Consider the following 27,091-nt stretch of genomic DNA (forward strand, 5'->3'; position numbering starts at 1 on the left):
TAATAATGGATTTATTTGACAATAAATTATACATTTGTTGTATATTAAGCAAACTAAATGAAAAAGTGACAGAAATGTACTCAAAATACTACACAGCAAATTCATTAGTGTTAAATTTTAAGTGTTGCGGTAATTCAGAGTAAAGTGTTGAAATTTTAGAGTTAAACATAAAATATAAAATAACCCTCAGCGTTTCGCAAGTTGCTGCGGTGCAAAGTTCAAGCTTGGTGAACTCTGACCTGCAAAATCGCATCACTTGACTGTGTGAAACCAATCGAGGTTTAAAACAGGACCTCTCTGGACAGAAATTTAAAACATGGAGCAATTGCTTGCTTTTTTTAATGTCTAATCATCTTGTTTAATCCCGCCCCTTTTCGCAGCGCCGCACTACATAATTTCGCACACACAAAGCACAGTGTGACCATAGTTTTACATGTATCTACCTTTGTAGATAACCCTTGTTTTCGAGAAACTAATCAGTGTGTCTAAAATCTCGCCAAACACCCTCATTCACTAATCCCTAAATCAGTCAATTAATTTAATCCACTAGACAGAGTGAATGACCACAAGTGACTGAATTCAGACACTGATGAACACCTGCTGTTAACAAGCACAATCACTGAAGGAATAAGAAATTGAAGTGATGAAAATAAAACTACAGACACCGCCTCACACCAAACCAGCTGAATTAAAACAGAATTAAACAACTCAAATAAATAACAGCATTACCAGCTTCACTGATTAGTTTGACTTCATTTCTGTAAGAATATTTGATAATGAACAGAGGTTTATATTTTTTATTGAATATGTTTCATTTGAGCTCACCATCATGGAGATCAGGGGCTGCTTTGGTTGAGCTCTTGAACCTTTACTCTTCTATCTTAATGTTTCTCTGGCTGTTATAACTGTGTGTATCTAGAATTTATCAGTTATAGCAAGAAAGGCAATGAGAAAATATACTGTATGTGCTTAATTGTTATAGATATAATTTCAGGTGTTTTATAAGTTAAGTCATAAAAAAAATTGCAAATATATTTTTTATTAAAACTGTTAGGGACAATACTGCTGCTCTATATGGAGGGTCAACAAACAATTAGGAAGGAAATAATAAAATTAATAATTAGAGTATCATGCTCTAAACCAGGGGGGCCAACCCTGTTCCTGGAGATCTACCTTCCTGCAGATTTCAGTTGCAACCCAGATCAAACACACCTGCCTGTACTTATCAAGTGCTCTTCAGGAACTAATTAATTGATTCAGGTGTGTTTGATCAGGGTTGACCTTTGAGCTCCAAAAGCACATTAAGACACGCAGACATTAAGAATCAGGATATGAACCTCAACCATGGTTGTTAAAAAGAAAAAAGCTGCATAGTTCATGCCGCAAAGCATGCTGAGTGTCAACATAGTACAAAGCTGCCAGCTCGCATTGCAGCATAAATAAATTATGCAGCTTTATGTTCTTAAAATTTCTTTCTTTGCCTTTATTTTGTTTTGGGGAGGTAATATTTCAGTAGAGTGTTTTGTATTGTTCTTGGTTGTTTTTTTATTAGATTTCATTTTTTGTTTGTCACCATTATTGAGATTCAAAGGCTAATTGTTGATGTCTGTGTGTTTTTAAGTTCTGCCATAGTTCAAACATTCTCGTTATGAATGGTGTATTTAAACCAAAAATACATTCATTCAAAAGTCATTGAAGCTCCAGTGGTTACTTTTATGTATATTATTAATTTCTCACACATAACTAGCAAGATATTTAATGAGAACACATACAGGTGAGGATGGCTTTAAAGTCATAGTTAATCTAATCAGACATCAGTGTAATTAAATATAGCAGCCAAAATAAAAGCTAGTTTTATGTTAAGAAGTTGAAGAGCCCAACTAAAGCAGATGCTGACCTCCATCATGGTGACTTCAAATGAACAACAGAAATTTCATTAAGAGCTTTTGTTCACATGACATATGAGAAATAAAGTCAAAGGTCAGTAATAAGTGAAGCTCCTGATGTTTGTGTTGCTTAATGATCCTCTGCTAAGATGTTGAGAAATAACATTTTTATTGTGTAATTTGTTTTATTTTTATTAATTATTATTTTATTTAGAGTTTTATTTTCTGTTGATTTCATCTTTGGTTTGGCTGGGTTTATTTGTTTTTCTTTCCTTCAGTGATTCTGCTTGTTAACAATTGTTCATCAATAATTCTCAATCCTCCTTTAATTAGACACTTAATTATCTCATTAACTTCATCACTGCCTGAATGTTCAACCCTCTGTAGTGAGGATTTTGCTCTGGGATTTAACGGTTAAATGTGTTTGATGAAAAATACAAACTGTTAAATTAATCTTTAACAGAAATATTCTGTAGATTGAATTTACGAATGTAAATAGTTAAAAAGAGTAGATTACTGGCAACCACAGCTGCCGGTATTTTTCCCTAAATTTAACAGATATTTTACACTATAATGCTGTGTTCACAACAGATGCAGAATGTGTGGATAAATCGCGCTTTTCACACGTAAATAGATGCGTGAACATCTGAGTTTACTCGCTTCATTCGCACGTCAAATTCATTTCAAAACAGACGCGGATTCGCGTCATGGGCAGGGCTTCTGTCTGCCCGGTGACTGTAGCTTCTTTGCTAAATGGCTAACATGGATTTTATTGAGAAAATAGCTGTTTATGTGCTTTATGAAGGCTGAAAAACAGTGTCGAGTTGTTTGGAGCAGTGTCTGAGTGAACTAGATCCTTAAAGAGGTGCATCCAGCTCTGTGAGCTCATAAACTCCTCCAGAAACTTAACCTGGATGATGGAAGCTTTCAGCTGTGCCTCTGACTGAGCCAAGCCCAGTTTGATGAACTGTTGTAGGTGTAGGCAGGAGGATTTTCCCCCGGGACACCAACAACAGGCGTTACGTCATAATCACGCCCCCACAAGAGCAAGCTCCTGACTGGTTAACGCTGTGCAAATGTCTGCTGAAGTTTAGATTTTTGAACTCGAGCGTTCACGCGATAAGCACGTCAAACGCGCAAAATGCGGCAAACGCTCAATTCGCGCCGCGCAATTTGTGCCATTCGCGCAATTCGCGCCACACCGCAGGATGTCTATTCGCGTCTTTGCATTCACTTAACATGTAAATCATTCGCACTTGACGCGTCTCCCGCCTCTGGTGTGAACACAGCTTTAGACTTTGTTAATTAACACTCTCTGAGTGTTTATAATGTTAACTCTTTCAAAGTGTTATTTTAACACTTTTATTGTGGTTCCCATATAAACTCTGAGGGAGTGTTAATTTTAACTCTAAGGTAGTTAAATTTACTGTCTAAAATTTGCAGTGTAGAATGAGTCCTTTACGGAGAGCAGCTCTCGTGCTTCATCTGTGAACTGGTCCATTTCTTTGGTTAAATACAGGTTTGTGAAAGTTTAAATTCATAAATAAATAATCAATGAGCTGTTAATCATTTTATTTTATGCAAAGCAACATTCCAGTGAACATAAACGCATGTCACAAAATAGTACAATATGACGCAATGTATGCTCTAGGGCGAACACCATTCAAGTATGTGAATATCTATCTTTTTGCTTGATCCTTAATTACTTCTGTTTGTAGCTGGGGTGCTGTGCTTGAAGCTGATGGACAAAGCCAATAACTGTCTGTCTACTGGGCTCGATGGGACTCTGAGAAAATGGTGTATGATAAGTGGACAGCAGCTTTTCTGCATCACTGATGCCGTTTCTGTCCAAACACACAGCCCTACACACATCCATATGATTGAAGAAAGGAAGATCATCATAACCAACCCAAGCAGCCAAGTATGACAAATAAATTCAGTACTTTTTCCTCCTTAAAGTAACACCACTTCTTTTTCTCTTCAGTTAAACAGCTGAGTTGTACCATTTTTAAAATCCATTTAGCCGATCTCCGGGTCTGGCAGGTGCACTTTTAGCTTAGCTTAGGTTAGCTTAGCATTCGTTCATTTTCCTTCAAAGGTGGTCAAGATAACTACAGAATCTTAAGAGCAAAATGCTAACGGTCTAATCCAATTCAATGATTTATGCTAAGCTACTGTTGTGAATTTAAAGAAGTGACAAAAACCAGGGAGACCTTTGAGTAGTTTCAAAGCAGAATCCTTTAACCTCTTAGGGCTTGAGTGTCCACATACATGGACAGCACATTTTAGCACTTAAGTGACTATTTAAAACATTTTGAATTTGCTGCGGTAGGAGAAGCTGCGTGAATCTTTTCTTTGTTTAATAAATGACTTGCACCGCAGAAGACAATGCTGACATGCAATGAACATGCAGTGGCGTTTGAAGGCGTGAGACACAGAACACAGGCACTCTTGACATGCTCCAGCTCTGGAGGTCATCAATAATATAATAACATTAATACTGAAACGGTTAAGGTGTTTTAGAATGACCAAAACAACATTTCAGATGTTTTACAATGTGCTCAGCCTAAATTTGTCCATTCACACACATTTTTATCATCATATGATCTATTATAACAAATCTTTTTTAATATACATAGTCAAATTTGTTCAGTAAAAGTGTTTCCATCGTTGTTTATGCACATATTTTCTTATTGAATAAAAAGTATATCCTACTCAGTTATGCACATGTTTTTTATGCCTAAAAGTTGTGTGCATCTTGGCGTTTCCATCAACCAACCTTTTTATGCGCATATCCAAAATGTGCATAAAAATAGTTGGGTGAAACAGTAAGGCTAAGGCGAGAAATACCGCTTCGTCTTTAAAAAAGGGAATGAGACCAACACAAACTCAGAGTTTAGAGAATAAAACCTGCTTCTGACCAGGTTAGGTTCACAGAGTAAGTTTCCACTGTAACTGACTCTGAGTTAAAGTTACCTCTCTTTCAGAAACAGGCTTGGCTTGCTCTGCTTTCTCCAGTTTGACAAACCTGCCATTTTGAAACTGAAAACCCAGAGTTTCTCCCATTTCAGGGTTAATATACTCTGAGTTTTCACTTTGTAAAAGACTTTGGGTCTTTGTAAAACAAGCCTATTTAAAATAAATAAATAAAAATGTGAAGTGTTCCTTTGAAGCAACAGTTCACACTTAAGTTGTGACCTGTTATGACCACTTTATGTAAACAAATACATCTCAACCAGTTCTAATATTTGTCATGCCTTGACATTACCAAAACAACATATCTTGTCATAAATCAGTCATAAACATGATTGTCATGAGGCATTATAATTGTGCCATGCTTATTTTTCTGATCACTTTTTCAGTGGAACAAACTTGTCACTAAAATGTCTCATTAAAACTGTCATTACTCTGTCAAATCATTTTAAGAGCATTATCAATATTTAATGACAATTTCAGCTTGTACTACTGTAGTTGAGGTTTAAAAAAATAATAATGGTGCTGCTATAAAATTTCTGTCAAATTTACAAATGGCTTCATGACAAGTTTTGCTATCTTAATAATTGTCAAGTCATGACAAATACAAAAATGGCTTGTGATGTATTTGTTTGTCAAGTTGTCATAACAAACAACGTCATCTTTGCATTTAAAATGTCATAATAACTAAGTGAATGACACTTAGGGCTCTCTTTGAACGATCTACACGCAAAGTCTAAAGTGCATAATGCAAAATCAATAAATCTACTTTTGCTATTTTAAGGATGGCAAAATACAGTCTGCACCATGGTGCATGGTCTAACAGGGTTGTGCTTATTCTCTTAAGAGTTATGGGTGTGTTTTGAGCATACGTGCATTAAACCAATCAGAGTTTCATCTCCCATTCCTCTTAAGTCAGTTGCGCTGCACCATGGCACATTTGCTATTTACATAGCAGACTTTGTAAGTGTAAAAACTGAATGCTTTACTAGCGAGAAAACAGTTAATCAGACCATCTGCAGTGCAAAGATGAAGAACAAGCCTCCTCCATTTAGCCTCTACTTTCTCTTCATTTTACTTTTACTCTTTACTGTATTCCTTTTTTATTAACGTGGAGTAAGGAAACGGTGTTGTACGCAGACAACCGAAGACATCCATTAGCCTACATGTTTAATTTAGTTTAAGCGCAAAGATTTGTTTTAAAAAAAATATTTCTAAATTCAGTTCTTATTTCCAGCAAATAAATAAATGAACAATAATAACGAAGTGTGGTCAAAAAACTGAGACAGATCCAAACACGTCTTATTCTTATGCCCCATATAGTGATGCATACGTCTCCAAAACCCGACAGGTGAACAAATCTAAACTGTTTTTTATTAAAACAAATATTAATATGCATATAATAAATGATACTCACAATAATAATAGTAACAATATACAAATGCAAATTATCATAAATTCACTGAAAAAAGACCCCCGAGGTGAAGAAGGCATGGAGGTAGGGGTTTTTTATATTTATGTACAAAAGAATAATTTTAATCCTTTAATTTTTTTTTTCATATGTAAAGATATTGGTGTATTGCTGTACATCCAGTGTGCATTAGGCAATGTGTAAGCATTTGGGCCCACATAGACACATAACTAATGCACTCTGCGTTGGACTTTAGACTTGTTTTTAGTTGGTCAATGGCACAGTCTAATGCAGTTCACCACAAAGTGGTGCAAATGAATTTTACAGTTGTGCTGATCTATAAATAGCAACAAATCGCACCAAACACGTCTTGCCCCTTATTATTTTGCCAGGTGTATGATAGGGTCCTATTTGACAGTTATTATAAGCATGCATAAAATCTCATTCACATTCATGACATGTCAAGTCATTATTATAAAAGGTTAATATCTCTGTTCAAGTAAAATTTTTATCAATTTACTAGCATACACAGCAAAAAATCTTTTAAGAGTGTAATACTAGTCCACAGCATTCCAGGTTTTACAGTATTTTTGATCAAATAAAGGCAGACTTGGTGGACTTTTCATTATTGTAACATAACGAATGTTGTCATATTATATGTTCTGATTTCCTTTTCCATCCTTTCATGTGTAGGTCAAAGCTTGGGATTTGGACACTGCAGAGCCTCTGTTTGAGCTGACCGCAAGGATTTGTTCTGTTCTTGGCATTGTGGAAGATGAAATAGCATGCATATGCAGTGAGGCGATACTCTGTTTTTATGATATATACACCGGCACTCAGAACTCCCAGACCCTCCTTCCCTACTCTGCTGGACACAATAACATCACCTGCTGTCTCACACTCACCAAACACTCCAAGATACTCATTGCTTTTGGGGAAAGCCGTCTACATTCGGTATGTATGCTACCTTGTTTCAGAAAAATGTCCAGGCAAAATAAATCGGTTGCAACATAGGCTCATTCTGAAAATTATTTCTGGAGATCACAAATTATGTAGACAGAAGTATGTATGGCTGCATTACTTCTTTAAAACGAACGGGGCGGTATGATCCCATTCCTTTTTTCGGATTTGAGATGCAGAGCAGAGTTGACTATGACGACGGGCTTTGAGTCTTTGAACGGTTCCAGAAAGCGGGTAAGACAAAAACAGAAGCCATAAAATAAAATAAAATAGTAAATAACAGGGTGAGAATGTGGTCAAACTATTTTTCTGGATTGCTTTTCAAAACACTGTCGGTTGGGTTTAGGGAAGGGGGAGGGTGGGGGGATTCAGTCGGTCGGTTGTTCAGTCAGTCAGTAGACAGCAGCCTCTGTTGGATTCATGCAAGATCAGCAGACACAAATGGCCCTGCAAGAGAAATTTGAGATCTGAAAAAGATCTGGCAGGAGCCCTTTTAGCTTAGCTTAGCATTCATCCATTTTCCTTTGGCTTATTCTCTGATTTATTAGGGGTCCCCAAAGCTGAATGAACTGCTGCTTAGCTTAGCATAAGTCATTGAATTGGATTAGACCATTAGCATTTAAAAAAGGTTTTATATTATGCAGAGCTTTTGCCTAGTGGGTGATTTCATTGCGTCTCCTGAAGCCATGGTACAGCAGCTTGATCATTACACTGGAATAAGAGGATAGTTTCTTGCCATTTCCACCTAGAAATTAGCAACTTGTCATTTTCTGTCGGTCATAGTACACAATGTACCTACAGAATACTAACGCTATAAATCAGAAAATTATAAAAACGGTTTTTGGATTTTTTTTTAACAAGATGCTAACGGTGTAATCCAGTTTAGTGATTTATGCTAAGCTAAGCTAAAAGTACTCACAGAAATCGGCTGAATGGGTAATCAAAAATTATTAAACTCAACTTTTTAACTCTAGGAGACTTTGTAAAACAAGCCTATTTTTAAAAAAAGAAATTAAAAAGTGTTTCTTTAAAGAAAAATTTCACACAAATTTGAAATCACGTAAATATTTGGTCAACCACATTTTGTATCAAACATACTGTGTGATGTTACTAATTTTGTTTAATCATAGATTTATTTTGTTTTATTTATTTGATCATTAATATATATTTAAAGAATGTTGGATAACACTGTACTTGAAGGGGGTATTCATCTTGGAAAAAAAAGTCTTGAAACGTTGAAACTGTCAGTTGGGTTTAGGGAAGAGGGAGGGTGGGGGAATCGTTGGGTCGGTTGGTCTGTCAGTCAGTCGACAGCGGCCTCTTGTGAATTTAAAGTGAGAAGAGCAGCTGCGAATAGCACTCGTCAAAGAAATTTGAGATCTGAAAAAAACGTATTTGGCACTCTCTAGAAATGCATATAAAGGGTAATCAGAATGATCATTTCAGTGTCATTCAAAGGTTTTGTGTTTGTGTGTGTGCAGGTGTGGAGCCATGAAATGGAGTCAGTGGTTGATCTACCCTCTCCAGCTCTGTTCCTCAGAACATCTGAGGACGAAAAACTGCTGTTTGCAGGTGCATTTACATGTGTCATTACACACACACACACACACACACATATATATATATAAATAATTTTTAAAATTATTTATTTACTTAATTATGCCATTAATTATCCCTTAAGTGTTTTAAGTGTGCACTAATAACACCACAATCTTGATCTCCCATTCTTACAACAATCATCCACTACCATTTGTTACTGGTTGAGCCAGCGTTGATTACATGGTAGGATTTGATACAAGGTCTGACCATGAAAATGACCAAGTTTTCAGCTTTGTTGTTTGGACTAGAAACAAGAAAAAAGCTCTAAATAAGAAAAGCATTTTGTTGCAGTGTGTATTGGCTGTTTTATTTTGTATCAGCATATATTTAAATAATTATTTACAATTCAGTAACATATAATTGGACAGATTATATCCAAAAGATCCTTCATCCTCCATAGACAGCAATGGTACCAAGACATTCAAAGGAACCAATTAAAAGGAACCAAAAACATTCCATGTGATTTCAGTGGTTTAGCTATAATCAAACGAAGCTCCAAGAACACTTTGTGCGACAAAAACAAAAAAACAACACCAGTTAAAATAATTTTGTTCACCAGTGTCTTCCACATCAGTTCATCAGGGTGCTCTTACTTTACTTACGTCTTTACTACAGGCAGTATGACGTATTGTCAGCAGTGCAACATGCAAGTGTTGTATTGCGCAAAGTAGTTGCGCACCCTGATCAGACATTGGAGAAATAGGAAAACAAAGTCATTTTTACATTTATTTATGTGCATGAAAGTGTTCTTTGAATGATTACAAGAATGCTTTGACAGTATTTGGTTCCTTTTCTGGACTTTGAATGTGTCGTGACTTTTGTTGTCTATGGTAGGATGAGGGAGCTCTCACATTTCAATATGCAATAAAAACACTGTCTTTAATATTTTGTGCATAAATCAAATCCATGCACATGTAATTCCAAAAAAAACGTAAAAGAAAACGTAACACAATCATAATTATAGTAAGTATAGTCCAAAATCTGTGTTTAGAACGGTCACAGCATTTACTTTATCTGTTTGTGTACGACTTAAATTTCAATTGCTGTACTTTACACTCACGAAATACACAGCTGAGCTATGAACAGAGTATTGAGTGAGTATGAATCGAAGAGCGACACTCCACTGTAAAAATTACTTCACCGCTGTGTCAGGCTTTACTAAAATAGAGCCATCGATCGCAAACAGTGTGCTTCCGTGATGAGATCCTGATTAATATCTGAAAAACATTTCTCAATAAGGCAGTGTGTGGGAGCTGAAGTGTCCAGTCATTTTGCTCCAGTCAGTCAGAAAAGTCGTACACAAACAGACAAAGAAAATGTTGTGTCTGTTCTAAAGGCAGATTTTATACTTCTACCCCTGTAAAATTAGGATTACATTCCGTTTTCTTTTACGTTTTTAGAATTACACATGCATGGATTTGATTTATGCACAAAACGTTTATGACGGTGTTATTCCATAGAGTTAATCTAAAATATCTTAATTTGTGATCTGAAGATGTACAAAGTTTTAAGGGGATTCAAACAATATGAGGGTAATTAATGACAGATTTTTTTATTTTGAGTGAACTAATTCTTTAAATAAGATATCTGAACAGAACTCACTTTTGTACATTATTTACCTCACTGGTGTTCCTTTATTGTTCTCCTTGAAGGATGTGACAGAACATTGTGTGTGTTCCTCGTGACATTGACTTCAACGCACAAGGTTCTGGATCTTCAACATGATGCATCTATCCTGTGCGCAGTCTCAAACAGCGAAGGTAGTGAAATCATCACGAGTGCCCAGGATCGTATAATACGGGTCAGTTTAAGGCAGTTTCCTCCCACTATCTTTATCTGGAATGGATCTTGACCTTGTTGTACTTTTGAAGGTATGGAGTGTAACCACAGGAGCCCTGCTGGACTGGATCGGTGTGATGGATTCCTCTGTGTCCTCATTGGCTGTACATCAGCGTTTTATTATCTCCGCCTCTGTTATTGTCAACCAGCTTAAAGTATGGCGGCTTGACCACAACACCACACACAGGAACAAGAGTTTCATCCCCGCATACTGCCCCCTGGCAGTCCTGTCGAAAGATGGTGAAACTGTATTCTATGTCAAAGAGGGAAATAAAACCGAGGTTTTCACCTGGAGCTGTTTGGAAGGTGAAACATGTAATAAGAGGATATTGTTTTTCTTTTTTGTATTCATCAGGGTTCCCACGGGTCATGGAATCATGAGAATGTCATGAGATTTTTAAAAGTTATATTCTAGACATTGAAAGTAGTTGCCGTTTTGAATTTTAGTTTCCATTTATCAAATATTTCGTATCGCTGTTGTTATGGTTAGGCTAATATTAGCTCCATTTAATTCCTTTCATGCTGATCAACTGGTGGTCACTCAAGTCAAATGCATTCAACACTATTTACATATGAACAACACAATTACTGTCTTAATTACTGTTAAAAAGGCTAAAATGTCAGGAAAATAAATATTTTAGGAGCTTTGGCTTCAAACGTTTAAAGCAGGGGCGTACAATTAGCATGGATTGAGGAGACATGTCCACACCAATATCCACCAACTATTAAAATGTCCCCACCAATAATTTTATTCACTTAAAAAAAAAAAAAATCAAGCTGTCAATATTAACCTAGACATGCAGAAAGGGTTAAATCACGTTCTCACCTCGAGTCTTACAGCCACCCAAACACATATGGACATTGTGATTGGCTGTGCCTTTCCTTGCTGTCATGTGAGAGGCTGTAGCTGCATTCAGATACAAGCAGCGCCAAAACTGCAGGGAGTTTCTTGTGCGGTGGGTAACACACAAGTGAGGATGACAGCAACAAAAAAAGAGGAGGACATAAGCAGCACCCCCCCCCCCCCCCCCCCATTTTAACGCACAGTCTAACGTTATAGCAGGCTAATATGCCCTGAAAACTAACTGGATTCACTTGTCCCAACCAATGTCAAAAGCAAACCAACGCCCTTGGTTCAAAGGGGGATTAAAAAGTAGATGACAGAAAAACTAAATGTAAAGTTTATAAAACTTTAAATTTCATAAAAGTCTTCCCATTGATCCAGTGGGCCAGCCTGATCACCCATCGGTGACCTACTCACACCTGCGGTTCTCCACGGTGGACGTCCAGTGTTCTTCAGCCTCCGGCACCTAGACTTCAGTTCCGCACAAGAAGTTAGGCCAGAGGAGAAATGTCTGTGCCCAACTGAGCCTGGTTTCTCTCTAAGGTTTTTTTTTATTTTACTTTGGTCAATTGGTGAAGTTTTGTTCCTCATCACTGTCACTGCTGGCTTGCTTGGTTGGGGACTTGTGGAGCTGCGTATCGATGAATTTGCTCTTCAGTGTTTGGACTTTTAGCAATGAAAATTAAACCACACTGAACTGAACTAAACTGAACTCGATCTCTGAAAACTGGACTGACACAGTATCAATTTACTAGAACTTCTATGTGAACCTGCTTTGACACATTGTACATTGTAAAAGCGCTATACAAATTAAGATGAATTACATTGAATTGAAAAGCGATTAGTTACTTTACCTTAAAAAGTCAGTAAACTAGTTACCTTAAAAGCAACAAGTTGACTTTACTTTAAAAATATCAGTAAACCTATTGACTTTTATAATTATGCATATACACTCAAAAAAAGATTCTTGCTGCTTGTTAAAACTGCTTGTTTAAAACAAGCTGAATCAACACAATTCTAGAGGTTTTTGTGGGACAATTGAATAGTTTTTACAAATTTAAGTAGATTGAACGTAAAACGATTAAGTTAACTTAATCAATTTGTGTGGAACCCAACATTTTTACAGTGTAGTTTGTATACGTTCTATACGATCTCTTTTTTAAGTTATGTCAACTAATCTATCAAGCTATCAAATATTGGAGACTGCACACTTCACAGTACCAACAGTAAATGCCTCAGATTGTTTTGTTTCAGTGGTAAATTATTATCCAATATTGTTCTCATACTGACGACATGGTGGCTCAGTGGTTAGCACTGTCGCCTCACAGCAAGAAGGTTCGAGTCCCGGCTGGGCCAGTTGGCATTTTTGTGGGGAGTTTGCATGTTCACATGGGTTTCCTCCCATTTTTTGTGATGTGTAATAGATGTCTAAACCATGCCTGTCAACAATGGGATGTGAAAATAAGGCATATGACCACTGTAACACCGGCCCCCCAAATATGTTCATCTGGAGCTACTTCACTGTAAATAAACAATTAAACGGTCAGTAATATGTTTTATTATTATTATTATTTATAAAAGAAAAAAATAAATAGTATACATTAGAAGCAAATAAATTAGCAAACAGTTAAGCTTATTAAAATTAATAGCTATTACAAAAGAAATAGAACCAAGTTATCAAATCTCATCAATCTTTTCTTCACTATATAACTTACACATTCTGATTAAAGAGCAACGAATAAATCTTTTATTTAGATTTTTCGTTTGATTACATTAAATAACAGGTGTCACTTTAAAAATGCACACATTTAAAGTTATAATGAAAGAATTCGATTGTTTTCCTAAATTTTATACTCATTTAGGACAAAATTTGTTTTGTTTGAAAAAATCAAGATCGACATGTTTAGATGTTATTTATTTATTTTTATAATTATGTGTATATGTCCGTTCTAACACACACCCAAAACCCAGACTTTTGCTCCACTTTAAATCGCATGTACAGTATTGGGAAACAGTGTCTATTTATCACTATGGAGCCCGTCAGCTGACAGTCACGCACTGCTACACGACTGTTTTGAAGATTGCATAGGAGGGGCGATGGCACCTGTAATAAAAAGGAAGGGAATTGCGCCATATATATATATATATATATATATATATATATATATATATATATATATATATATATATATATATATATATATATATATATATATATATTTATATTTATCTAAAAGTGTTTTCATGCCAGATTTACATTTAAAAGCTTGGGGGTGTCCACTGGTGGTTCGGCGGTATGTGTTGTGTATATTATTGCCACCCTTCATAGAAAGATTGAAAATACGGGAGAAAATACTTTTACAGAATGATATTGGGAAAGAACTGTAAAATATGGGAGAATCACAGGAAAAGTTGACAGGTATGGTCTAAACATAGGCTAAATTTGGGCTGTCAGTGAAAATTTAATAGACATCTAAGAATAGGCCAAAACTAGACTAGTCATCAAATAAACAGAAATAACTGACTGCACAAATAAAGTTTGTCGATTTGACGACTAGTCTAGCTTTGGGCTATTCTTAAATGTGTATTATATTTTCACTGACAGCCCAAGTTAAGTCTTGTTTTAGCCAAGCTGTCTTTGTTTAGATGTCTATTAGACCTCTATTAAACACAAAATATTTTGCTGCGCTCCGGGTGCTCCGGTTTCCCCCACAGTCCTAAGACATGCACTATAGGTGAATTGAATAAACTAAATTGGCCGTAGTGTATGAGTGTGTGTAAACGAGTGTGTATGGACGTTTCACTGTCCTGGGTTGTAGCTGAAAGGGCATCCGCTGCGTAAACTAAACCGAAGGAAAATAAATGAATGAATGTTCTCATACTGCTATTATAGTCCTGCAAAATGATACACAACGATGGCTTATTTTCTGTTCATTCTGTTCATTATAGGTAATGGAAATTCAGCTTTCTAGAGTGGGAACCCTGATTCATATGCAAAATGTGTAAATTATGAAGTTCTCTGGCCAAAATTGTTCACGTGTCTTCCAGGTCTGCATTTAGACAGCATGGATGTTTCCTCAGAGGTCTGCTGTATGGAATTAGCCCAGCAGAAACGGCTACTCTTCTGCGGTCTGCACACTGGAACCATTTTTATTTACCCACTTGACTTTATCCCAGAAACCTTGTGCATCCCGCCTCCGGAAAGTCTACCAATGGTACGCAGCATGGCCATCAGCCCACGCGAGGACAAAATGGCCGTCGCATATGAGGATGCTGTCTGTCTGTTTGAGATTACAGCGAGGGACAGTTTCCCTTGCATTGATGGACCATTTGAAAGGTACTCGCTTGTCCTGTTACATTCCTCAATCTCCGCCATGGCTCTGTTGTCCGACTGCAGGCTGCTGTATGGGACGTTTGGCGGCGAAGTGGTGATCTATGACTTTAAGAGTGCCACGGCTGCAGAGCTGGATCACCACGGTGCAGCCATAACCTGCATCACCATGAGCAACTGGGATGCACAGGCACTGATTGGCTCTCAGGACTGTGTTCAGAAGCTGTGGAATCTGAGTCCAGTCATATTGAATCACACCATGGAGTACAAGGTGAGGGTTCATCGTTTGCTTTAATTTCTTAAGCTTTTTAAATGAAAAACAAGGCATTTTTTAGTTTTAAAGTGTGAACACACTCAAAAAATACATTTCGCTGCTTGTTCAAACTACTTATTTAAAATGAGTTGGAAACAGTGCAATTCTTAATTTATTTAGAAGAACTTAATAGTTTTATGTTCAATTACTTAAATTTGTAAAAAAATTATGAAGTTAACAATCGATTTAAGAAAACACAAATTTTTGGTTTGGGACAACACAAACCTACATTTTTTACAGTGTATGAAATGTTAACAATGTAATACACAAACCTTCATTTGACTGTTGTTGGTATACAGTGGTCCCTCGCTATAATGCGTTTACCTTTTGCGGCCTCGCAGTTTTGCGGATTTTTTCAAGATGTCCTTGCTGCAGCCTGCATCTTGATGACAAAGGCGATCGTCAACTACATAGCGGACCTTGTACCACCCACTAAGGTAGCGCCCATGCTACTGTGATGGTTGGGTTTAGGGTAGGGGGAGGTGTAGGCGATCGTCAAGTATGTAGTGGACCTTGTACCGCCCCCTAAGGTAGCGCTCATGCTACTGTGATGGTTGGGTTTAGGGTAGGGGGAGGTGTAGGCGATCGTCAAGTACGTAGTGGACCTTGTACCACTCCCTAAGGTAGCGCTCATGCTACTGTGATGGTTGGGTTTAGGGTAGGGAAGGTGTAGGCGATCGTCAAGTATGTAGTGGACCTTGTACTGCCCACTAAGGTAGCGCTCATGCTACTGTGATTGTTGGGTTTAGGGTAGGGGAAGGTGTAGGCGATCGTCAACTACATAGTGGACCTTGTACCGCCCATTAAGGTAGCGCCCATGCTACTTTGATTGTTGGGTTTAGGGTAGGGGGAGGTGTAGGCAATCGTCAACTACGTAGTGGATCTTGAACCGCCCACTAAGGTATCGCCCATGCTACTGTGATAGTTGGGTTTAGGGTAGGGGGAGGTGTAGGCGATAGTCAACTATGTAGTAGACCTTGTACCGCCCACTAAGGTAACGCTCATGCTACTGTGACGGTTGGGATTAGGGTAGGGGGAGGTGTAGGTGATAGCCAACTACGTAGCGGACCTGGTCAACTACGTCAACTACGAGGACAGCAGCTAGGACTGTCTCTTTTTTTTGTGCAATTCAACATGCTTTTTTTTGACAGCACACTGTGCTGTGTCCTGATTGGCTGTTGACCATTGTCAATCAATCTTCTCTGTGTCTCCTGTACAGTACAGAATGCGTTCAGGTTGCAAAATTAACATAAATCTTCACTCGCTAGCAGTGTGAGTTCCAACAAGGATGTGAAAAGGGTTGTAACTGAGCAAGACCATCGTAAAGGGAGTCGCCCACCGGATGCGCTGTGCCACAAAGCGTCACACAGCGTCATGCATTTTAGAATTATAAACATAGGTTTATATCAAGTTAGCGGACACTAACTTTTAACTTTCGTATTTCTACCGAGCCACAGAGTGTCATATGAATAATTTCATTTTAAATAACATACGAATATGCATGTTCGGCAGTGGTGAAGCGGACGGGCATGCATTAATTCTTGTGGGTGGGCCCACACATTTTGCACTACGCCATTGGTACCCTGTGCACAGCAAAATCCTCGGAGTAAAATTCACTCAGTTTGGATAGTATTTGGTCCCTCTCTAAATTGAGTTACTCAAGTTAATTAGACAATGAAAGGATTAATTAGGTGATGATTGAGCACTGATGATGAACACCTGCTGTTAATAAGCAGAAACACAGAGGAGAAACACAAAACTACACCTGACTTCAGTCACAGCCTTAGATGAAATCAGCTGAAATATAATACATTGAATCTCTCAAAATCTCAGCAGAGGATCATTAAGCAACTCCACAAACAGCAGATGAACTTATTACCAGCCTTGTTGCCCTTATTTAAAGAGGGACCAAATACTCGCTGAACTGAGTAAATTTTACTTAGAGGATTTTGCTGTGTGTGTGTTACTAGCAAATGTCATGAGCGCTGTGCATCCACTGTGCGACCCCCTTAAGAATGGAGTCTGCTTTCGCTTTGTGGATCAGTGACTGCAGGAAAAAGAACATTACGCTAGTTGTCAACATTATCCGCACAAAAGCTAAAGCTTTATGAACCTTTTTGTTGACAGCGATGAATGTTTGCGCCTGACAAGTTTATAACTTTGGTTTCATTCTTTAATACTGGACTTCTTTTTCTATGAAAGTTTGAACTTTGAGAGTGTTTAAACACGTGAGAAATGTGAAAATGTTGATGCCTGAAAAAGTGTATAAAGTGTGTAGCGAGGGGGTTCGCAGTCTTAAAACATGTATAACAATTGTAAAAAAAAAATAGCGGACTACTTTGTGGATTTCGCCTATTGCGGGTTATTTTTAGAATGTAACTCCTGCGATTAACGAGGAACCACTGTACTTTTACTTCGTTCGCAATTAATTTTGAAAATTTGTTGTTGCTAATCTAAAATGGTTATTGTCACAACACTCACAAATATGAAAAAAATAAAACAAAATGATTTAATAAGACATTTTTTAACACTGTTTCCTAGTATTTTAGCAGTTTTTTTCAACTGTACTTCAATACCATATCTCAACTCGACTTCCATACATTAGTTCACTAATATAGTCCACTTAAAGGAGGAAAGAAAACTAGTGAGTGCTCTGAAAAAGAATACCATATTATTTGTGCTTTGCTGGTTGATAAATATGGCGCACAAACTCTAACAGTGCATTTTGGAGATTATCTAGCTGTTGAGTGTATGTAGGTTGCACACTCGTTATTGTGGTGCATTATCGGATTGATTTGAGTGCACTTCAGAACATCCACTATAGTTACACCATTACAAATGTCTGCTCCCTCAAATATTAGCACTATTTAAGGGTTTAGGGGGAGATTTTGGATACAGCCCAAGTGTAAAGTAAGGTAATTAAATTAAAGTTAGGTACTGATGTAGGTTCAGGATTAGTACTATACTAAGTGTCACAGAAAAGTGTCATTTTTTCTGGAAACGATAAACAAGACTTTGTTTTCACTTGTTTATTAAAATTTTTTTTACATGGAGCGTTAACCTGCTGGAAGTGCCATCACAAGATGGGTACACTGTGGTCATAAAGGGATGGACATGGTCAGCAACAATACTTGGGTAGGCTATGGTGTAGACACTAGGGTTGGGTGATGTCGAACAATTTGACATTGTACGATGTCTAATGTGAAACCACAATGGACGATGGCATCGTCGTCGTAGTGGGCGGTGAATTAATTATTTATTAGTAATTCATTAATTCATAACGAAATTGTTTGTAGCCTACCGTTTTAACTACCTGACCCGCATGGTCTTTGATTTACCCATAACAAAATCATAAATAAATAAAGATAAGTTACACAAATTAACAGCGACACAGTGGTGCTGTGGGTAGCATGATCGCCTCACAGCAAGAAGATCACTGGTTCGAACCCTGGCTGGGTCAGTTGGCATTTCTGTGAGGAGTTTGCATGTCGTGTGTTTCCTCCGGGTGCTCAGGTTTTCGGTGGGTGACGCAGTGGCGCAGTAGGTAGTGCTGTTGCCTCACAGCAAGAAGGTTGCTGGTTCGAGCCTCAGCTGGGTCAGTTGGCATTTCTGTATGGAGTTTGCATGTTCTCCCTGTGTTCGTGTGGGATTTCTCCGGGTGCTCCGGTTTCCCCCACAGTCCAAAGACATGTGGTACAGGTGAATTGGGAAGCCTAAATTGTCCATAGTGTGTGAGTGAGTGTGTATGGATGTTTGCCAGAGATGGGTTGCGGCTGGAAGGGCATCCGCTGCGTAAAACATGCGCTGGATAAGTTGGCGGTTCATTTCGCTGTGGCGACCCCGGATTAATAAAGGGACTAAGCCGAGAAGAAAATGAATACACACAAATTACCACCTGTCAATCACTTTTTCCACAGGACTCTGGCATGAATAGGCGTAGGGATCTGTGTCTTTATAATAGCGTCTACAAACTTGGTTGGTAAAAAAATCTGAGTTAGTATCTGAGGTTTTCACAAAAAGTACAAGCGTGAAAGCGAAAGATGGAAGCAGTGTACTAATGCTGTGACACGATACCTGATAGAGAGTCGTTAGATAGAGACAAAATTATTAAAATACAGGTTTAACAACTATAGTGAGACACGGTCCAGCGGTACATCCTTGATAAACTGTCTGACGTGCACTGCTCTCTGGGGTTTTGTGCTCAAAGCACAAGCTCAGACGTGCTCAGACAGCGCATGCCAGAGTGTGTATGTGTATGTGTGTGGTCCCATGATGTGTATTTTCAGTGATATAGTGTGGATGGAGATATTTTCAGAAATGCTAGATGAAACGCCAGTGTGGACGTGGATCGTTTTCATTCTAAAATGCCATTTTAAAACTAAGACGTATTAGTGTAAACGGGGCCGTGTGTATTTTTCGCGAGTGGGTTGCTGCTGTGATGGGGGCGGGGCAGAGGATCGCAATGCCGGCTCAGCATCGTGATGTCTATTGGCCATCGGCAATGGATGATGGCATCGTCTATTGACCCAACCCTAGTTGACATGATGCTCAATTGATACTAATGAGCCCACAGTGTGCCAAGAAAATATCCCCCACACCATTCCACCACCACAACTAGCCTGAAGTGTTGATACAAGGCATCATGGATTCATGCTTTCATGTTGTTGACACCAAATTCTGACCCAACTATCCGAATGTTACAGCAGAAATAGAGACTCATCAGACCAGTCAACATTTTTCCAATCTTCTATTTTCCAATTTTGTTGAGCCTGTGCGAATTGTAGCCTCAGCCCATCTTGCACCAACAACCATGCCACGTTCAAAGTCACTTAAATTACCTTTCTTTCCCATTCTGATGCTCGGTTTAAACTGCAGCAGATCGTCTTGACCATGTCTACATGCCTAAATGCATTGAGTTGCTGCCATGTCATTAGCTGATTAGAAATTTGCGTTGACAAGCAGTTGAACAGGTATACCTAATAAAGTGTATATATATGAAGTGTGTGTGTCAACAATCATTCTGTGATATTAATATTAAAAGGGCATGTTATGTTTTCTCTTTCGTTTTCAAGGGCTTTTATTTTGAAGGAGTTCTATGTGCTGTCTTCTCAATAAATGATAAATACGTTTTCACTGGATCCTTGGACAAAACCGTCAAAGTCTGGGATGTTTCTAGTGGTGAGGACTGTTTAGTTTTGTGCATAAGGCTAAATATTTATGACAAAATGGTTTTAAAGGAGGGGTATCATGACATTTCTGCATTCAGAGTTATATACAGTGTTAAACAGTTGGATTGTTACACAAATCATAGACCAAGTGCTAATAAACAATTTGCACATATGACTTCTTATTTCTTTTGTCAAAAATCGCATTTGCAGGTTGGAGCTCGTTTCATACATTTTTTTATCATGGCTCTAGCTGATAAATAAAGAGTGGAACTCGCCATTTCTCATGGTAGAGCGACTCTATGGAAGTAACTCTAAAGAAGTGTGTGTTTGGTTGCAAAGGAAAGTTGACCTTATTCCGTCATAGTTAATTTAGTCCTTTCATGGCAACATGTCTGGTTTAACGTGCACTGCATGGAAGAGATTAGAGCTGCTGGATTTACAGCATGTCAATTCATCAAAATCTCCCAAAATACATATCAGTAAATGGCTGTTTAACTTGGAGAAGGAATAGAGTAAATGTTTAGTTACCTAAATAGTGTGTAATAAACTGCATAGTTGCTATCTAAACAACTACATTTTCACCTGAAAAAAACATTATGCATTATGTTGTTCAACAGCAGCAATATTTGTCAAACTGTAGTGAGTTTATTAATCTGCTGTCACTCTATGTGGGCGGAGTAATACATAAGAGTGAGGAGGCTGTACGAGTTCTCATATTGCAGAGTATCGCACAGCTATCAGCCAATCAAATTCGAGAACCAAAATATAAAACACTTTTCAAAAAATATATACTACAATTATGTAGTATTATGACTACAATTGTAACAACATAAGAAAGCCACCGCACTTCTTTTTTTCCTGTCAAAAAAAAGGCAGTGCACCTGTATTCGCCCCATAAAATGAAGGTCCCATAAAATGAAAGTAAAGATTTTTATATGTTAGTATCAGTATTGTTAGTTTTTAGGATATCTATAAGCTAGTGTGCTCCAAAACAATGACCAAATTTGCGTTTAGAAGATATTAAACTGAAATAAACATGTAAAGCTTGCAGTCATTTCTGCCTAAATGGATCAATGGTTTTATTTTTGTCATCTCATTCTACAGTTTCTCATGAAATCATACCCAATTAAATGCTCTCTAGTATCTAACAAGCCACACCCCCTTCAAAATGCTTCTCATTTGCTTTTCATTTGATGCACGTGAGCTCAATCGCTCTCATTGGCAGAGCTGTTATAAAACTAAACGCTATTGGCTGTTTTTTTTAAGGGGAGGAGCTACACTCTGCCCCTCCCTCTCTTCGTGTTTCAGTAAAGATTGTCAAACATCGAAAAAATGTACATTTCAAAGCACTTCACGTGACCTTTAAGCTGTTTAAATGACGAAGTACATGTGCTTATACATATTTGAGAATCGAAATTTGAGATATTTCATTCATTCATTTTCTTTTCAGCTTTGTCCCTTTTTTAATGTGGGGTTGCCACAGCGGAATGAACTGCCAACTTATCCATCATATGTTTTACGCAGCGGATGCCCTTCCAGCTGCAACCCATCACTGGGAAACGTCCACACACTGTCATTCACACACATACACTACGGACAATTTTAGCTTACCCAATTCACCTATACCACGTTTTTTGGCCGTGTGTGGGAAATGCCAACTGACCCAGCCGAGACTCGAACCAGCGACTTTCTTGCTGTGAGGCGATTGTGCTACCCACTGTACCACCATGCTGCCCAAATTTGAGATATTTCACAATATAATTAGAACGTCTCAATATTTGCATAAAAGGGAAAAAAGAAACAAAAAAACGACACATAAATAATCAAGGCTGCAGTGTCACATGATAAACTTGACGTGTTACCATAGAAACTTTAAAGCAATGCGTTCTAGATAACGGTCACATTTAAAAGTCCCATCAAGTGCTTCGAAATGTGCATTTTTTATTCCATGTTTAACGTAATCTTGACTAAACAGGGGTGCGTTTCCCAAACAATGACTTAACTCGCGGCTGAACTATCATAGTACGATGCATTGTTTGGGAAAAGAACGATGAATGTTTACCAAAAACCCGTCATTTCTCTGTTGCAGATCCATCGTTTGAACCATGTTAGTTATAACGTAAAACGCCCATAATGATGCTATAAACATGGTGGAGTAACAACTTCTTTAGAGAAGAACCCCATCATTTATTTGTGCAAATTATATTATTTTACACTCAGACGATTTATTTTTCAAATCCGATATTAGTTTTGGTAAAAACATGCATTTTATGAAATTTGAAATTAAATTTGAATTTTATTATTGATTTGGAAATGAAAAACTCCTACTTTAATAATAATAATGATGATTATTATTATTATTAAGTGGTATATTGTTTATTTATTTTTAATTTCTTTAAAAGTCTACCTTTACAATTTCACACATGCAAAACACTGCAGAAATGTTCTAACCAACAGGCCCATGTCATATACAGTTCAGATACTTAATAAACAACCTACTATAAAAGCATTAACGTATGCTATATGCTTTTGTTTTCACAAGCTTTGGAGACGTAACATAATTTCCACTTTTAAATAATAGTCGCCTATAGCTTTCATCATGAGCCACGGATGTGTTCAAAATGACATCAATGTTTTCAAAGTGTACTACGAAGGCAGCGCAATTGTAAACATGAAGATCGCTAAAACTGAACTGTAAAAACACATTGAAACTAAAACTACACCTAAGAGTGATGCCTTTAATGCTTTTTTTAATCATTCCAAGTTTAAATGTTAGAATGTTCTACACAAATAGGGCATAGGGCACGGGTGGCCAAAGTCGGTCCTGGAGGGCCGGTGTCCTGCGTAGTTTAGCTCCAACTTTCTTCAACACACCCCTGGAAGTTTCTAGTATACCTAGAAAGAGCTTGATTAGCTGGTTCAGGTGTGTTTAATTGGATTTGGAACTAAAATATGCAGGACACCGGCCCTCCAGGACCGACTTTGGACATCCCTGGCATAGGGGGATAACTGGGAATAGAACACAGCTCCAAAGGTGTAGTTGCAAGTGTACAAGTTGCAGTTTGCGAATGTTTGTTGGAACGATGGATTTGGGAAACACCAAATCAACAAACTGTGTTTGTAATGATGGAACTTCCATCGTTAGCCAACTAAGGTTGCTTTTCGGAAACGCACCCCAGAAAAGCAAGGAGTAGCCCACCCCCTTTTAAAAACAGCCAATAGAATTTTGTATTATCACAGTGAGAGTTGTTGAGCTCAAGAGCATCAAATGAAAAGCAAATGACTAGCATCTCGAAGGGGGCGGGACATGTCAGATACTACAGAGCATTTAATTGGCCAGAAGAGTTGATCAGAAACTGAAGCATGAGATGATGTCACAAAAACATTTTATCTGTTTATGAGGAAGTAACAAACTGCAAGATTTGGATGTTTATATCATCTAGATGCAAATGTTGTCACTGTTTTGGAGCACACTAGATTATAGATACCCTGATACTAACATCTAAAAAATTGTTATTGTTATTGCTATTGTTATTTAACTGGGACTTTAAAACCTTAAATGTATGTATAAAAGGGTACTACTACTACTCTTTAGATGGCCAAGATTAATATGAGAATGGGCAAAAAACGCATGATACCCCCCTTTAAAAAAAAATAATCCTAACTACTTTTCTGATTCAGCAGCTTGATTTTGGTTATCTCATTACAGGTTGTTTGCTGTATATCCAGTACGTCTACTCTCCGGTCATAAGGATGATGCCACACAAGGATGGATTTGTGGCTGTGTCCCAGCATGGCTCATTCATCAAGGAAGGTTTTCGCTGTCCAGACAGCCTTAAGCCTGGATATAACCCCCTCCGGAACTTCCAAGTACATTACAGAGTCACTTCTCGGGACAAAAGTCTGAACGTTCCACACAGCGTGATCAACGAGCTGCCAGATTACAACCCTGCTCAGTTCAACTTCATTGGCATCGGACTGATCAAATCCAAACCATCCAATACTTGCATTCTCCTTTAAGTACTTTCTACGCAAAGCTCTTATAACTAGGCCCAAACTGAATCGCGCATAGATCTATGCAGATTATTTCGCCCATCATTGAGTCATATCACTGTAAAAAAATGCTGGGTTCCACACAATTCCAACACAAATCAATTCTGTTAACTTAATCGGTTTTACAAATTTAAGTACATTGAACTCGAAATAATTAAGTTGTCCACAAGAAAATGTAAGAATTATGTTGTTTCAACTCATTCTAAATACATGGTTTGAACAAGTAGCAATAGTCATTTTTTGAGTGTATGTAAATATGTGTAAATATATATTTATTCAGGTTTTTATATGACATTAAGTGATATTATTAAACAATAAGCAAATGTTTATATGATTTGTTTACAATACAGTTTGTAAAGTAATATTTGTCTTAAAGTAGATTATACAAGAGACTTGCTTTGTTTACCAAACAAGCAGATCTAATTGGATTAGCATTGTAAACCTTAAATGTTAAAAAAGTTTTAGGTTCATAGTTACTATAATTTCAAAGTCATTCTGCATAAATCTGCAGATTTTAGTTATTTATTTTTTTATTTTTTTATTTATTTATTTTTTATTTTTGCAAAATTCTGCACAGAATCTGTCAGGCCCTCCTTATGACCCAGCCCCAACCTGTGCACTGTACTTTATTTTAAAGTGTGTGTCCTAGTAATGGGCAAGAATATGGATAAAAGATGTTATATGTACATGTGGAAATAAATTGTAAAATAAAGTGCTGCTAAATTAGTCTTAACCCCTAGGGCTGGGCCAATAAAACGGTCTCGGTATTTATTGACCATATACCATTGTCAATAACGATTTTAAAAAGTTCTGTATGAAGTTTCGGTATGAAGCGCTATCGTTTTATTGAAATGTGGCTGCTGAGCACTCGCCTTGGAATGAATGCCATTAAGCTTAGGGTTATTTCTAATCGAAGCACACAGTTTGCGCGCGTAAATAGGGAGGGACTTGCCCATGCTTGCATTTTCCAGGCACACTTAGTTGATAAACTTATAAACTTTTCAGAATGCTGCGAGCACTGCAATTTATGGAAGTTGAACTAACCAATCTGCTCCACGCTTTGTATAGAATATACACATTTCTGTAATAATGCCAGACTAATTACCTCAGACAAACAAAGAGCACCCAAACACTGCAGTGCTTTTTAATTCTCTTCATAAATACAAACTTTGATTGGAGCTGCAGCAATGTCTGTTTGTCATCCTCTGAAAAAACGGTTGATGTTCGCCCAGTAATGAGATACGTCAGGGGTGCGCGAGCGCAAATAGCATTGAAAATGGTGAAGGAATCTACGCGGCTTTTCACATGCTTTTAGACGGTTGGGTTTCATCATCGGCACCCCAGGTCAGAATAACGACACATGCGGAAATGAGTGTCGTGACAAGCAGCGAGTAGATTGTAAATAAAAAAGGTTGTACGGATGTCACCATAGTGGCTTTTTGGTTTCTTTTCTTGTGCATCCCAGCCACTACCGCCCCATCTGAAAGAGTTTTCAGCATAGGGGTAATGTAGTCATTCAACTTCACAATTTGTAATCTTGCAGTATGTATTTGAATAATGATGGTTATTTCCTTTACTTGAAAGCTCAGATTTGATTATCATAATTAATTTTGTTAACAGAGTTTGAGGTTTACTGTATCATTAATATTGACTTCTTACAGATGTTGAGCTACCTTAAAGTTTGCTTTGGTTGTTCAGCGTGTACACTTTACCATGGCACACACTTTGTAACATTTTATTTATCAAGTTTAAGGCCAAATCCCAATTCTACCCCTTAGCTCTTCCCCTTACCCCTCGTTTTGTGCGTTCACGTGAAACTGTAGGGGTGTCCCAATTCTCTTTAGTGTGAAGGCGTAGGGCTAATGGGAAGGGTAGGATAGCCCTTGAAACTGAGATTTTTCAGGACCACATTTGAAACCAAGGGGTAAGAAAATTTCCCAGAATACACCAGCTATAACGGCAAGATCGCTGCACACAGAAGTAAGGAGATGCACAAATTAGTATTTTTTTGTCATTATTGCGAATTTTTACAACAAACAAGCATTCATGTTTTACTGTCATGCTTTAAAAAAACGCTAAAATAAAAACCGCTAAATTTAAATCTATAATCCATAATAACTCCTGTATAGTAGTATCACAACATTCTGTCACTCGATGATACTCGAATACCCTATCAGAAAAGTCTAGTGGCTGGTAATGAGCTTTTTACAGTGTCTGCTATAATGTTAATGACGCTTTCTTGTGTTTACATAGATGAACAGGGCCACTGTGTACATGCACAGTACACTTCCGATCTTATTGCCACATATCATTATATGATAACATGATATATGTATTCAGTGATTTCCTGAAGATGAATACCAAAAAATAACACAACTGGAATAACTACAGCAGTCGCCATCGTCATTCTCATATGAAGCAAGAGATTGCGATGACATGATGGCGTGTGCTGGTGTTGTAGTGGTGTCCCATTTCTTAGGGTAGGGTAAATTTTGAAGCCTAATTGAATTTCAATTGCCAAGGGGAAGGGGTAGGGGTACAAACATAGAATTGGGATTGGGCCTAAGAGTCTCTTTAGCACTTTTGTTTATTTTATTATAAGACATCAGAGACCAGATACTTTTGTTTATTTTTTACTATCAAAACTATTTGGCTCAGTAATGTTGGTAATTTAAAATAAAGTGGTTAAATAAATAAAAAATCCTAATATTCTT

The 27,091-nt window shown here is 37.6% G+C and overlaps 1 protein-coding gene across 1 annotated transcript in view; it reads left to right on the forward strand.

Moving 5' to 3' along the window:
• Nucleotides 1-24,344, forward strand: part of nwd1 (NACHT and WD repeat domain containing 1) — a 51,961-nt gene extending 27,617 nt beyond the window's left edge. Inside the window, exons 12-19 of the mRNA XM_056467714.1 lie at nt 3,605-3,807; nt 6,964-7,224; nt 8,712-8,802; nt 10,482-10,630; nt 10,701-10,983; nt 14,561-15,114; nt 20,229-20,334; nt 24,034-24,344. Of these exons, the coding sequence (XP_056323689.1) occupies nt 3,605-3,807; nt 6,964-7,224; nt 8,712-8,802; nt 10,482-10,630; nt 10,701-10,983; nt 14,561-15,114; nt 20,229-20,334; nt 24,034-24,344 (1,958 nt within the window). The remainder of the gene's footprint in view (nt 1-3,604; nt 3,808-6,963; nt 7,225-8,711; nt 8,803-10,481; nt 10,631-10,700; nt 10,984-14,560; nt 15,115-20,228; nt 20,335-24,033) is intronic.
• Nucleotides 24,345-27,091: the final 2,747 nt, after the last annotated feature.

The sequence above is a fragment of the Danio aesculapii genome, chromosome 11 (assembly GCF_903798145.1).
Source record: "Danio aesculapii chromosome 11, fDanAes4.1, whole genome shotgun sequence".
NCBI lineage: Eukaryota > Metazoa > Chordata > Actinopteri > Cypriniformes > Danionidae > Danio > Danio aesculapii.